Raw genomic sequence first — 16,335 nt, 5'->3', positions numbered from 1 at the left:
AGACTATTTTGAATAATTTCACAGTAAATTGAGTGGTTTAAAAGTGACAGTGTCCTTAAAAGCTTTCTACGAATTCACTTTCTTTTAAAAAGTACCAAAATTACTATTTTATCAGCATTGAAGTGGTTTTAAGGGCGCTGACCACGTAAGAAAGTAATATCCTCATTTTTCGTGATCTAATAATCCACTGTAGCGTGAATCACCTCGGGAATACTTGGAACAGTTTATTGATCTTAGGAAATGATGACCTGATTGGCAATTTGTTTTCTCCAGCCACTACTTTGTATTAAATCTACTTCTAGAAGTAAAAATAATTCAATGGTACCGGATATTAGGCAATTAAAGTGAAAGAGGTTAAGTAATAAAACATTTTTTCCATAATGGAAAGTGTTAGAAATGGTTTTTTTTAGGTAAGTTATTCAGGGTGGTCCAGATTTAAGTTTCAATAATTTACCATTCGATAGCCCATCAAAAAATATGTTGACATACATTCTGTTATTTTAAGACTAAAAGCAGAATTATGACAAAAAAAAACGATTTTTGATTCTGAAATTTGGAGAGCTGTATTTTTAACAGGCCTTCCAGAACGCTCTGTATATTTCGCGATATTTCACACGTGTCGTGTTTCCACTTTATAAACATTAACATTATACAGAGTGTCCCAAGCACGTGGAAGCTTGGTCCACTGGAACTTTTCGTTGCAGCAAAAACTTTTAATGTATTTAATTGTGTATTTTAAGTATGTTTCAAACATTTTAACAGTTCAAACTAAACACCCTGTATTTCAGTCCTTGACACGGTTAGCAGAACAAATGAATTGCCTCAATTTCAATTAAGGTACCAGGTGTTCTGAAAAAAAATCGCAAAAAAGTGAAACAGCAAATTTCAGCTTGCATAATAATAAATCCATCCTGTATATCGACTTAATGAGTTAATTACCAGTCAGGGGCAATTACCACTGTCTACCTGGGTTATTGTAACTTTTATTTTAAAATGGTTCAAAAGGATTCAAATCTGGTTATCTGGGAGATTTACAAGATAATTTTTGGCACTGAAAATAGTAAAAAAAAACAGGAATTTTGAACTAATTTTTACTGGCGTTCAATTTTTTAGGCTAAAAAAAGCACTAAAACTGTCCAGAGTTCTAAGAAAACGAAAATCAAAGTAAAAAAACTCAGAAAGATAGCCTCAAGTCAATTTTCAGGAACCTAATGTCAATATCCTATATTTAAGACTATTTTCAAGACTAAAATATTGACATTTTTCTTCTAATTATGGAAGCTTACTTCATATGCAAATTTTAAGTTTCAAACGTCACTTTTTGGTGTCCAAGTCAATTTTCAACATTTAAATGTGTGGATTTGTTGTAAAAATTTTTAGAAAACGTAGTTTTTCATATCTACAAGTAAATTTTCAATACTAAAGTTTTTCAATTTATCTGAAAACTATGACGACTGACTACAAAGACGAGAGAGTCTTTAAGAGTTTTTAAGTTTCTTAAGTCAATTTTCACCATAAACAAGGAAATTTAAATAAACTGTCATTTTAGAAAAACATCCAGTGACATAGAAAAAAAGACCATCTTCCTAATTTACGCCAGTAGAAAATTTTGACAAACATCACATAATGAGTATTAATTTCATAAAACCTGTCAGCACGACAAACTAGGCTATTTCGAATTCAAAAGCAAGAAAGAATTACTTAATAAATTCCGGCTTCCTATTCACTTTAAGAAAGTACTCGATCTATGTCAGTTATTAAGTTTCAGATAAAAAGAACCATTATACTGTAGCACGCTACTTCGTGTTTTACCATTTCACACTAAGACATTTTCCTACGAAAAAAACAGTATGTTTAATAAGAGAAGGTCCTAACAATACAGTTCATTAGGACAAAACATATTAGGACAAACGTATTCAAGTAAATTGTGTGTTGTGTGATAATGTGAGTGTATAATTCTCACTTTTATGATGAGACACCCTGTAGTGTGTACGTTGGTTTGATTGTAAGTAAAAGTAAATTCGGTTGGTGATGATTCGATCCAGTTCTGTTCAGTCCCTTCTGATAGCATATTAATGGTGTCTCATCTGCATATTGCTAAATACATGCAGGCAGTTGCTTACCTTCAACCAGATATGAACACAGCTTGAAAAGCAGAACCAAATGCTTTTTTAATATCTAGGAAAATTGCGGCACTAGTATAACCTAAAAGTTTGGCTTGCTGAATATTGGAAAGTAAGGCTGTCACTAGGAGAGTGGTTAAGTTTCCTTGTTTAAAGCCAAATTGAAAGTTGGCAATTTCTCAACTTGGTCTAGGGTTCTGGTTTTAATAATGACTTCAAATACCTTTTCCAGAACTGGAAGCAAAGTTGGTCGATAGTTTTGTGGAATTGAGGTTAGAGTTTGATTTCGGTATGGCTATAATCTGTCCCTTTTTTCAAATTTAGAAAACATTCTATGCTCCAAACAGCAGATAAAAACATCCACAAGTTTTAGGTAGACGGTTTCGCTTAGATTTCTCACTACCTTTTTTGTGATCTGTCCTAGAATATCTCCTGATTTTAAGGTTATCAAGGGATATTCTAGGACAGAAGTCTCTTTTTCCTAAATGTTTTCTGGAGAAGACCTTTTTGAGCAATTAATCACCTCCTCTTAAGTAATCTTAATCTTAAAAACGACACAGAAAAGAACCAAGTAAAGAAGGACATCAAAGACAAATCGAGACTGATTGCGGAGAAGAGTGCATGATAACACAAAAGAACCAATAATGATACTTGCTGAAATCATCATAGAAGAACGGAGAAAATAAAAGAACATACAAAAGAACATACAGAGGAAAGTTCTAGAGGCTAAAGTTTATTGCAGAAAACCACCAGGAAGAAGGAGAATATCATGGCTTAAAAACTTAAGAACATGGGGCTTTACAAAAAGATTCTGAGAATATCATGGGTGGACAAAATAACTAGCAGGGCAGTGATGAAGAGAATGATGGACTTGGAAGTAATCAACACCATCAAAAGAAGAAAGCACCTCGGACATATTATGAGGTACGGAAATATTACTTTTTTAAAGTCCGTTGTCCTAGAAAAAGTTTATTGCAGAAAACCACCAGGAAGAAGGAGAATATCATGGCTTAAGAAACTTAAGACCATGGTTCTTTAAAACTATTTAAAACAGCCGTGAACAAAGTCATCATATCTAGGATGATCGTCAATATTCGGAACTGCCTATTCACTTGAAAAAGAAAAAGAAGAAACTTCATTTATTCTTCTCTTGACTTCTGGATCTTTTTGAAATGTGTACTCTCGATACATCTTCGTTTTAGTTAATTTAATGATATAAGGATTTCCTGATGATGGCGTCAGATAGACTTTGGTTGAATCCTTCTATGTCTGATTGAATTATTTAAAATTAATTATTTTTGATTATTTTTTCTTTAATGTTGAACAAAACGTATTATTTACCTGTGTTGCGTCACCGGAGCCACTGGCCAAGATCTTCTGGATCTCAAAATCAGAGCAGTCCTTAATCCACCTGCACCATTTGACCCCATTTGAGGGGCTGAAGTCCGTTTTTTAGTCTTTTTTGCGCCACCCCATATATGTTGAGCAACGGCTATTGGGTGTGGACCTAATAACAAATAATACAATGTTTATAATAGAAATTTTGAGCTGAAGTACAATTACCTTGCTCTGATCTGGATCTATCTCCTCGAACACTTAACATGTAGCTTTTCCTCGTTGGAGAGCACGTCCTAGCTGGAGAGATGTTTGACACTAAATCATCTTGCTCTAATCGAGCTGCGAGCTCTCTATGCACTGCTAAAGTGGTTGGGGAGCTCATTTTGCGTTAACCTAAATGTAATATAAAGTGAATTCTCATTTTGTGGATAAATAAAATACGATTAAAAGAAAAGTTTTAAAAACAAAAAACTAGTTTATCTGATAATACAGAAAACAACTAAAAGTACATTTCGCTAATTAGTTTGCTCAAACAAAATTTTTATATTCCACGAAAAGGGCTTTATAATTTAAGGTTCCAATATTAAATCGAGCTGAAATCCATTGTTCCGACCCTAATTTTAATTAAGTTTAGTGTATTAAAGGCTTTTGCAGTCGGTAATTTCCACATTGTAATGAAAGCCAATAACTTTAAAATGGATCCATAAAAAGCTCCGTCAGATTGAGATTTCCGGTTTATTGGATATAAAAGCGTTGATCACCTTAGACCCGTAAATCAATACGATCATTTTTCAAGTTTATCATCATAATTTTCCACCCTTTTTAGCGCCAACGATACTACGCCAAACGACTATTGTTGTTAATTAGTGCGTCTAGATTGATGAACCCAACGATGCCATTAAGTTGATTACATTTTCTCATCATATTTATGGAATTAATTGAGCATAAACAGTAACAATTTATTGTTTCAACGTTGTAGTCTATTCAATCATTTTTTTTTGACTGACTGACAAAAGTCGATGTGGAGTAGAAAAGGTTTTAAATGCCATTAGCCAATTGATGAATTGTACCATTAAAAACTTGTAGAATTACTCGAAATACACATCAAAACTATGTCCAAAAATCTATAATATAAACAATAGAAATGTCAAAGCAGATCTAAATTGTTCAGTAAATATTTGATTTCAATTGCACATTTTTATTTCATTTCATTTACAAATAAAAAATGCAATTTTAAATGTTTTTAAGAATGGTTTTATAAACTTTGATTTAACTGTTATTTAATCAGCATGGTTAGTAAAATACCTACGTCAACATAACCGAAAGTCAGAGATTGTTATTCCATTATTTGCCCCTCGTCGCAATCTCTCGACATGTTCCGCTTTATTAAGCCTTTTGGAAGGGCCGTAGGGTTTAAAGACAAACAGTGAATTCATATCATTATAATACATATTTGAACTGAACACCAAAATATTATTCTCGAAATCGTTAATAGTCCATTTGTACATATTTTACTCAATAGCTAACTCTGTTAATTTTGATCTGACAGCATAATTTAAGTACTAAGCAAAACAAGTTAGCTTTTTCCTGAATCGACAGAATTTGATGTCAAACCTGACATATATCAATCACTTTTTACGTTTTAATTACCTTAAATGAAATACCCTGCATTTTTTGGACACGAACACTTTTCAAAAAATGTACACCACCAAACGTTGATTTTTAATGTTTTTTTTTTATGGAAAAAAAATGACAGTTCCAGTGATAAAAAGTAGTCATTTGGATTGATCGGTAATTTGGCGTTAATTTTGATGAAGAAAATATTTAAAATGTGACAACTTTGACAGTTTAAATGTTAAATTTGCCAGTTCAGTTTTATACTTTAAACTTGACACGTTTTGACGTTCTTATTTGTTTATTTCTTTTTGTTGTCACCTTTAAAATCGGCTAAACCGACTGCAAATAGTTCGGTTAGACAATTTTTACGAAATTGTACTGTTTTTCAAATCTTTTACCCTAAAAATTGACTTCCACGAAAAATCAACCAAAATGACTGCAAATACTCCAGTCAGGCAATTTTTATAAAATTTTACTGTTTTCAAACGTTTTAATCTTAAAAATTGACTCTCCCACGACTGAAAACAGTAAGTCAAGTCAATTTTCATAATGTTTGACTATTTTTTAATGTCCTTACTTTAAATAAAATAAATTGTCATAAAATTTGAATATTTATAAACTTTTTGATCTTAAAACTTGACTCCCGCGACTGAAAACAGTAAGTCAAGTAAATTTTCAGAATATTTGACTATTTTTTAACGTTTTGATCTTAAAAACCAACTAAAACGACTGCAACTGGTCCGGTTGACTATTTTTTTAATGTTTTTACCATAACATTCAACTAAAACGACTGCAAATACTCCGGTAAATTAATTTTCATAAAATGTTACTGTTTATAAACGTTTTCATCTTAAAAATTGACTCCCACGACTGAAAACAGTAAGTCAAGTCAATTTTCATATTATTTGACAAGTTTTTAACCATCAAAATCAAATGAAACACGACTGCCAATACTTCGAAAAACTTTCATATAATTTTAAATTATAGCTATTACCACTAACATTTAGATTATTCTTTGCTTTTGATTTTTACGAAAAAAAACCTTTATTTTCCGAGAGATATCCATAAGTAATATAACCTTCGTTAAAATATATATTTTTCAAATCAGAAAAAAGAAATCTTCCCATTCAAATAAAATACAAGGTACATTTAAAATACCCAAAACATGTGTGTTTGACATCAGATTCTGGCGATTCACTAAAAATAAGGCAAATTTTATAATTTAAACTATGCCGTCAAAACAAAATTAACGCAGTTGATGAAAACAATCACCCTGTACAAGAATATACATAACGTCCAATGTCCAATTTTTGTTGCACTGTTTTGCTTAAACCTGGAAAACTGCCTATTTTGACTTAATGGCACATTGCAAAGACTTTTTTATATGTCGATGGATAGCCAGTGAAACAAGTTTTCCCCCGAAATGCGAAATTATGTAAAATAGTTTGACCGGTAGAGGGCTCTTCAAACTGACCTGCAGTGTTTTGTTTAACCCTGAGAAACTGCCTTATTGGACTGACACGGTATGGACTTTTATATATCGATGGATAGCCAATAAAATGGGCTTTCCACCGATATGCAATACTGGTTGATTGGTTAAATAGTTTGACCGGTAGAGGGCGTCAAACTTGATTAGAAAACTATGATCAACTCTAAGAATCTGAGTTTTTGTGTTATTCAATCAGTTATTGGACAATATTGTCTTAAAACATTGATTTTTTTAATATACCAGATAATTGAGTTTGTACTTAAAAAGTACAAGGGCGTGTTTGCTTTCAGTTTATACTAGCAATGAAATATGTAAATTTAATTTCCGTTTCCGGTTACAAATGGGCCCTTTTGGCGTGAGTTTTCTTTAAAGGTAGAAACACCGCCAACCAGCCCTTAAAAGGCCAAAGACCGGCAGACGAAAAATGCTGTTAAATCAATATGCATTTCCCCCAAGTTGTAAGACGTAAGATAAGACGTAAGAGATAGAGAGAGGGTGAGGTATAATGTAAGAGGTTTTAAAACGAAGTATTCAAAAATAAACTTAAGGAACTAAACGGAACAAATGTGTGTTTCTGCAAAGAAATTTAATGAAAATAAGGGTTTGTTCGTTTTCCAAAATCTAATTCCTTGATTGGTTTGTATTTAATTTTTGTTATGTTTTGAATTATGGCAATTATTTCTAATTACACTAATCGACATTTTCCATTTGTATGGAAATGGTAAAAAAAATCGATTATTACAGCTTAATATTGATCTTGATAGATCATTTTACGTTGCTTTAAACAAACTTAACTTTTCTTGTACCCCGCTTGCTAATTAAATTATCCATTAACATGGGTAACCGGTGCAGGTAAGCGTTTAATTAACAAAAGTTTTGACGCATTAAAATATTCCGAAATTCCTGGATTTTTCTTTTTAATGGCCGCAAAGTCTTCTTCTTAAAATGTGGGGAAAATTTGATGGGCAAAGTAACTTTATCCGCCATAAAAAAAAACTTTCTTAATCTTTGTTGAGGTTGTTTTTAATGGAAAATTAACAAACAAAAAACAACAGTTTTAATAATTAACTGATGATGATTTTCTGTATAGTTTTGAAGTTTATTTTTTAGATCACAAACTAACCAAATATCACACAAGACTATTTTAATAGTGGATGCCAAAAACTTCAGTGAATTCGGTATTTCCAAAGTAAAGGAAATTCATTTAAAAGGAGGCAAATCTAGGCAAATTAGTAGTCGTTTAGTCTCTTCTTCTTATTTAACTAGAAAGGTAAAGAAAAGCAATTTTCACTTTGTTTCAAACACAACCCAGTTTCTTTAACGTTGTTTTCTTAAATGAAGTTTGGTCGTCATTTTAGCAAAGCCTGGAATTTCTTTAAGTATAAATAGTATCACAATTTTCTATTAATTTACTTATTTAAGATTGAGCTTTGCATGTTAATAATCAACAAACTAAAAATATTACAAAAAAGTTGTATTAATTTATAGCTTTGTTTCGGGTCATGAAAAAAGAGGGCAACCCTGTAGGGACTACAATTAATGTGAACATCTGCCATAAAATACTCACCCAACTCTTGAACTAGTCCCAAACAGTAAATTTTGCGAAACAGGCCAAAGTTAAGGGCAAAGAGGAGTTTATCAATTTGTCAGAAAGAAAAACTGATTTAGGTGGAAAGGATTTCTAAACAAACAAATATGAAAGGAAGTTAATATAATCTTGAAAATCAGTCAGGCTTAATTTGAACGCTTTTAGAAAAGTAAGAACTTTCTCCATTAAAAAACCTTTAAAATATCACAAGAAAATTAAATAAAAGTTTGATTCAGAACTCTTTCTACTTATGTCTTATTAAAGTTACTTTATATGAAAAACGGTTTTGTTAACTCTTTAAAACCTTAATATTCAATTTTACTGTGTGACTTTCAGGTTAATTTATTATTGAGCAAACTCAGAATCCAACAAAATTAGGTAAAATATTGACAGTTAATGAAATATTGATGAGATGTAAAGTTGATGGAAAATTTATTGACAGAGCCAAACAAACTTCATTACCCAATTAACAGTGTACAAATAATTAATGTCAAATTTTAGGTCAAAGACGTTTATTAACAATTAATATAAGTGACAACAACCTGGGAGACTTAAGTTCCAATGTATTTTATTTAATTAAGTATAGATGAAAAAAGAGTTTTTTCTAGCCTCTACTTACAGGATGGTCCAGTTTTAAATGTCAATAATTTACCATTCGGTAGCCCATCAAAAAATTAGTTGATATGCATCCTGAATAATGCTTTCTAAGGAAAATACAGTCCTTCACATTTCAACTATCTCTTATTAAATTCTGATTTGAAACTCGTTTACAAGATAATAAAGTGATTACGTTGAAAGATCCAAAACCAACCCAAACCAACTTAAAAATTGTCTTGAAAACGGTGAAAACTGACTAGACGGTTAAAAAATGTCTTTGTAGCCAGTTTTCATAGTTTCTAGACAAATTGAAAGAGTTTAGTTTTGAAAATTGACTTAGAAACCAGTAAATTTACTTTGAAACGATGAAAATTGACTTGAGAAGCTTAAAAATTGTCTTTGTAACCAGTTTTAATATTTTTCAGACCAATTGAAAGACTTAGTCCTGAAAATTGACTTGGAAAATGTGAAAATTGACTTGAGAGGCTTAAAAACTGTCTTTGTAGTCAGTCGTCATAGTTTTCAGATAAGCCGAAAACTTTAGTAATGAAAATCGACTTGTAGACATGAAAAACTACTTTCTCTAGAATTTTTGACTACAAATTCACACATTTAAACCTTGAAAATATACTTGGACACCAAAAAGTGACTTTAAACCAATGAAAAGTGATATCAGAAGCTTAAAATTTCCATTTGAAGTAAGTTTTCATAGTTTAAAAACAGTTTAGTCTTGAAAATAGTCGTAAATACAGGATATTGACATTAGATTCATGAAAATTGACTTGAAGACTAACTTTTCAAGTTTTTTTTTTTTCTTAAAACTTTGGACTATTTTTAGGGCTTTGAAACTGCTTTCAGCTTGGAAAATTGAGTTTTCAGGCTATCTTCACCAAGGTTTTGTCATAGCAGACTTCAAAAACAATTTTTACATTTCCCATAGAATGCCATTTCAAACTTTGTCACTATTAAATTCAGCGTTAAAATTGCAGAGCATTTCTAAAAAATCTAAATTGTTTTTAGTGCTTTATGGTTGTTTTCAGCTTGAAAAATCGAGTTTTAAGGCTCTTAAGGATCTTAACAGGCCTGAAAGCCCATTTTGTACACTGCCCATAGTCTTGAAATGTAATTTCAAGCTTCTTCACTATTAAATTCACTTCTACACTCATCGGTTTCAAAAATTGTAGCATTTCTAAGAAATTCAGACTGTTTCTAGTGCTTTCAGGCTGAAAAAAACGAGTTAAACTACTGAAACCAGTGTTTAATTGAATTCTGGACTTGTTCCATCCAGAAAATTGAGTTGAACGCCAATTTAAGTCTTGAAAATAGACTTTTGGACTTTCTTTAGTCTTAGTAAAGTTATTTCTAGCCTTCAAAATCAACACCAGTAAAAATTAGTAAAAAATTTCTGTTTTTTGACTATTGTCAATATCAAAAAGAGTTTATTGATAATGAACCAAAACAACATTAATCATATGGCGTTCTTTTCCATGATAAACATCAAGATTAATTGTACTGTTATATTCTTTGACCTTTAAAGATGGATAGGAGAAACGTGTGGCTCCATATATTTACAGAAACAATTTCGATTGATTGAAGCTCACATCAAATTTAACTTGTTATTTTTACATGTCGGTAAGTTTGACAACAAAATACGTTAGATTTTTAATCTGAAAAATGGATTTAGATATTATATTTATTGTCCTGGCACAAGCCCCTAACCTAATATTCTTTGAATCCAAAAAGCATTCTGTGTTTTCTACTCGAAATAAAACCGTAGGCCTACCAAGTAAATACAAACAAAATCCTTCCAATATTTTAATTTAATTTCTAATTAAACTGGAGGCAGATTAAAGTGCCGAGCTCACCCTACCTACACAAATTTATTTACCTTTATATTCTCCAGGTTTTGGGATGGCTTAGTTCTATTTATATTTAATATTAGGCGAAAGGATAGTAGAGAAAGCCGTTTGACGTTGGGGGGTTTGACTTGAGGGGAATCGCTACCTGATTGAAGATTCCTTTATTTTCTACCAAAAATGAATTCACATTGTTTGTGACGTTCTCCTTAGAGTATTATTTCTTTCAAGCTGAAACATGGATTCTAATTAAAAACTTAAACCAAAAATCACTAAAACACCCAGAGCGATCAGGGAGAGGAGTTTTAAAATCCAGTAAAACCAATACAACTAAAATTTTAATTGATTGACACAAAATTAATAAAAAAAGAACAAAGCTTTCAGGGTGATAAAGTACAGGAACGTTTTTGAAGTTTTGTTAAAGTAAAATATTTCTTCTTACATTAATCTCAGTACTTGTTACATATTGCTCACGCGATTAATGATTGTAATATAGAACTTTTTACAATGACACTATGATTTATATGATTGGGAGGGATTTACATGCAGAAAATCGTCAATAAGAATTTAAATAGACTTTTTGTATGGCTTAATAATAATAGTTTAAGTGTTAATGTCGCTAAATCAAAGTGGTGCTTAATTGGAAAAAAAGGACAAATTGGTTAATTTGAATACAGTGATCTGGGCATAAAAATTGATAATCAAGCTATTGAAAGTTAACCAAATTAACTACACGGGAGTCTTGCAATATTCAGAACTGAATTTTCATGCTAATGCGGAAAAAACTTGTCAATGTACACTAAAAAATTGTTATACAACACCAAATTACAAAGTTAGTCGATTGCAGATAGTCCAAAATAGAGCATTACACGCTATTTTGCAATGTAATGTTGTTGTTAAGCAAAAAATTGATTTTAATGTGAGTTTTTTGGTATAAAATTAAAAATATTCTGTTGCCTCATTATATCTGTGATAAATTTAAAAATTTTGCCGATATACATCCATATAAATTGTAATGACCTTATACTTGTTGATAGGTGCAAAACTGAACAAATAAAAAATTCGATTGTATGAGTTTAATAAACTACCCAATGATATTAAAAACTGTGATAACAAGAAAATTGTACGATGTGAACTTTAACTTGAATTTTAATTTTGATATTGTGCCGTTTAATTGCTTTTATCTTTTTAAACTTTGTATTAGATTGTCTTTGTTTGTAGCATTGCTAATAAATAAACATTATTATTTAGTTGTTAGTAGCCTCTTTCAATTCCTTTTAATATAATCATTTAAATTAATATTTAATTTAGAAACCAGATGGAAGCTAGGTAGTATGGTAATTTGAAAGAAGAATTATTGACTTGGTCAATTTCTTGAGGTGTTTAACTAAATATTGTCAATAAAAGAAGTTTGCACAGAACAGTTGTATTAAAAGCACACAATCCTTGTTTCACATTTTTACTTCATTAAACATTAACACAGCAATAAATAATCACTAAATACAAAAACAATGTGTACGTACGTAATTTTAACAAAAAAATGTATTGCAAAATCAATTTGTACAGTGAATAAATTTAATTATTATTTTATCATTGACATTTTGTTATCAAAACTCAATGAAACATGACTGTGTGTTTTACTTTCATTCAAATCCTGGATGGATCATCCACTGGATAATTTCCCTTATCTGATAAGATATGATTTTACTTTTGTTTCTATATTGACCAAAATGTTTCCTGGTAATAAGGAAAGAAACCGATTTACTATACTGTCCTAAAGTGCTATAATACCTTTGAAGGTGAATTTATTTTAGAAAACTCTATTGAATCTTGTCTCCAGTTTCACTGAACACGCATATGATATATTTTGTTTTCTTTGTTGGAATCAAGTCCTAACATTTTGCAGGATAAACTTGTTAGCTGTGCAATTGCGAAAGCAGAATGAAACTTTCCTGACTCAGGTATGGTATTTTAAAAACTCCGTCAAGCAGTATTTTAAGGGAGATTGTATCTGTACCGAGAAAGTAGGTTAAAACGTTTTTCAGTTTACTGTAACAAAATAATTTTGATATTTCTACTTGATTTGAAACTGTTTTAGGCATCACCAGACAAAATTTGCTAATTTGATTAATTAAAAAACCAACAAGTTTCATGAAAATGTTACTTCCATCCTTTAGCCCCAGCTAATAGCAAATTAAATCACAACACCGAACCAATATGTCTAGCCATTCATGCTTAAGGTATTACGAAGGGTATTACCTACCACTTTCCCTACTATGAATCGCCCTAAGTCTAAAATCAATATCTAATTATCGATTTTGTACTCTAGGGCTTTAATTTCCAACATAAAGGATCGTCATGAGCAGAAAAAAATCATTTTTGATGTCTACAGGAAAATATTTGCGTTAGGCAAACGTGACAAGAAAGGTTTTTTTAAGTAAGTGCTTTATTATTTAATATTAACCAATATCTTTGTAGTTTTTATAGAATTAGTTGCAGTTTAAAACTGTCAGATTAGTAGTCAATTAACTGAGAGTCTGGTTAATCAGGTAAAAACAGTTAAATTACTGGATAGTAAAGAAAGATTTCAAATAAAGATTCGATGGTAAAACATACGGTGGCATGCATTCATCATCATATTTGTAACCCAGAAAATGCTGAGTAATGCAAATTTACACACAAACCCATAGCATACAAGTTTAATAAACACTAAATACCCTTAATACAACACAAAAGGTCGTATTTAATAGTATTAAACAAAGTTTCGTAAACTCTTGAGTTAGCGTTCCTATCATAAATCAATTAATCTCCTCCTAAACTTCTTCTGAAAGATTTCTTTACCAGCTTCCTATCAATTATGAATTTAAATCTAATGGCAGTCCTTTACATATATTACTTATGAAGTTCCAACTAAACTAAACATGGAAAAACTTTTATAAACTTTAACTTACTTAGTAAATTGTACTTTGTAGCCTGCCATTCCAAAATTTAATTTTTTTTCTTGTACAAACAGCTGAAATAAACGAACTATAATCAAATTGTGATTAATCGAACACGTATTAGTTTAAACCGCAAACCGGATTTAAAAGTGGATTACAGTTTTGACAACGACCGAAACAAAACTGTTTAATGCAGAAATAATTGAAATATTCGACAGGACATCATTTTCTAAAACTAATTCAAACTTTGAAAATATGTTTGTTCTACTCGAGTGCGGTAAAATGTACTTTTCTGCACTGATTTCAGTGTGAGAGAGAGTATTTTTCCGCATCGGATACAGTAAAGCTGCTTTATTTACGTTACATTTTATTTTTTCAAATATATACATTTAAGTCAAAAATTACTATTTTACTAAAACTGATTAGTCAGTAGTGATCAAATTTTTCAATGTAATCAAATTGTAATAATAATTGTATAACTAGTAAATAATTGTAACAAATAGTAAATAATTGTAAATCATTTTTCCAAAAGTTACTTATAAATTAATCAGTTTCTACACTGTTGTCAAACTAACATTTGTTTTAACTTACATCTTACTAAAACTGATATACCAAAGACCAAATATCTCAATGTTGCTAAATTTAAAATTTTTGAATATTATTTAAAATTTCTGCAATATTTCCAAACTGACATTTTTTCCACATACTATTTATAAATTAGTCAGTCTATGCAACGTTGTCAAAGTGACATTTTACCTTGCATCTTACTAAAACTGATAAACTAAGGACCAAATTTATCAATGTTACTAAATTTAAAATTTTTAAATTTTATACACAAATTTCTGCAATATTGCCAAACTGACTATTTATCCACTTACTGTTTATAAATTATTCAGACTATGCAACGTTGTCAAACGGACCTTTTGCCTTGCATCTTATATATTCTACTGACCAAACCAAATTTTTTAATGTTGTCAAATTGATAATTTTTGAAAATGTATAATCAAACTTCTGCAACCTGCCAAACTAAAATTTTTCGAGGAGTTGTTTATGTATTATCCAGTTTTTACAATGTTAAAAAACTGACATTTTTCCAAAAGCTGTATAGTATAAATTATCCAGTTTTTACAATGCTTGCTTTAACTACTTGAATTAGAGTCTCGTGCCGAAACTACCACTTTCCGCACTTAACGATAAAGATAAATAACTATTTTGTTAAAAGATGTTACAATTTGATACTTAATCTTGTTAATTCCCAAGTACAGGAATGTAAATCTGATTCCTACTAACGTACTTGATTTAACATTATATCCACAAATAGTAGGGATTCGAGGCAACGTATATCTTGCTAATCCCCCAATATCGATTATTGGTTATTATGTTACGTTTGGTCTCGCAACTTGACTGACAAGTCAATATTCCTTTTATGTGCACTGGCTTTTAATAAAATTTCATTAAACTACATACAAAATAAGTTGTATGAGCTAAGAATTGAAGTGAGTAAAACTATTTTTACTCATTTCTAGTTCGTTTAGCTGAAAAACGAAATGGTATTACACGTTAACAAGTTTGGACTTTATCGATATTTTGTTGCCGTTTTAGCGGAACAATGAACTAAAGTAGACAAGAGTTTCGCTTTCGTTACGTTTCAATTTGTCCAGATATTGAAAGAGGAAAGAATATAAGAAGATTTGAGTCTTTGGTTAAACTTCAAGCATATTTTTTTTTTAAGTCAATTAATTAAGTATATTAATAATAATCAGTATTAGCATAGATTTCACACTCTAAACGAAAATTTTTTAGTACAATTTACTGCACCAAACTTTTTTAGTTATTTTGGCTTGAAATTTTTAGTGAATAATTCTTAAAATTTACTTTTTAAAGAACTTTCTCTTTAAAAGATAAAGCAATATTGTCACTTATTAAAGTGTGGTCCTGTTCTACTGATCACTTTTTGATACAAGTACCAGATTTTGGAATTCGATTAAGAAAGCAGTTTAACTTTGTAATTCAACTCATAAGCCCACAAAGCTAACTGTTTAACCTTAATTAAAGCTTGCTTTCTCTGTGGAACTTCCGGCCTATCCATTATACGTTAAAGCCAAATTTAAGCTATTAATTAGAATATAATGTACCTACTTACTTGGCGACTGCTTAATAAGTTAATAACTGAAATAACTAGTGAAAGCTTTGGGTCACAGACTTATAACTACAGCTTACAAATTTTCTGCATGTGTTTCTCAATGTCAATGTAATTTTTTAGTGTTTTTCTACAGTGTATAAATATTTTAGTGTTTTTTTAAAGTTATTCCATAGGATATTTCATGGGGATTCCAAAAATACGCTTCAAATGGTAATTTGGTTACTATAAGTGGGTTTTACAAGCGATTTTGTCGCAGACTGCCATTTAAACCGTCATTTTAATGGTTCAATTTTTGACAGCGCTTTTCTCCATGACTGTACCGATTTTTTAGTGTTTTTTTACGTTATTGGATAGGAAATTTAATGAGGATTCCAAAAATGTACTTAAAAAAGTTATTCGCTCACTACAAGTGAGTTTTACACAGGATTTAGTCGCAGACTGTCCTTTAAAGAGTGTTTATAGCAATTTAAATGTTGAGAGCGTTTTTTTCCCTGACTGTACCGAGTTTTTAGTGTTTTCTTAGGTTAGTGGATAGAAAATTTAATGAGGATTCCAAAAATGTGTTTAAAAATTTGATCCGGTCACTATAAGTAGGTTTTACAAGCCACTTTGACGCAGAGTGTTCATTAAACCGTCATTCTGACG

General features: G+C 30.6%; 1 protein-coding gene across 1 annotated transcript in view; it reads right to left on the bottom strand.

Moving 5' to 3' along the window:
• The window catches only part of dnc (phosphodiesterase dunce), a 341,190-nt gene extending 337,336 nt beyond the window's left edge, over positions 1-3,854 (bottom strand). The window contains exons 1-2 of the mRNA XM_081985111.1: positions 3,687-3,854; positions 3,465-3,630 (exon numbers count right to left, since the gene is read on the bottom strand). Coding sequence (XP_081841237.1) covers positions 3,465-3,630; positions 3,687-3,843 — 323 coding nt within the window. The 5' untranslated portion in view covers positions 3,844-3,854. The remainder of the gene's footprint in view (positions 1-3,464; positions 3,631-3,686) is intronic.
• Positions 3,855-16,335: the final 12,481 nt, after the last annotated feature.

The sequence above is a fragment of the Ips typographus genome, linkage group LG8, assembly GCF_016097725.1.
Source record: "Ips typographus isolate SLU linkage group LG8, UJ_Ityp_2.0, whole genome shotgun sequence".
In the NCBI taxonomy this organism is placed as follows: Eukaryota; Metazoa; Arthropoda; class Insecta; order Coleoptera; family Curculionidae; genus Ips; species Ips typographus.
This window is presented reverse-complemented; position numbering and strand designations above follow the sequence as displayed.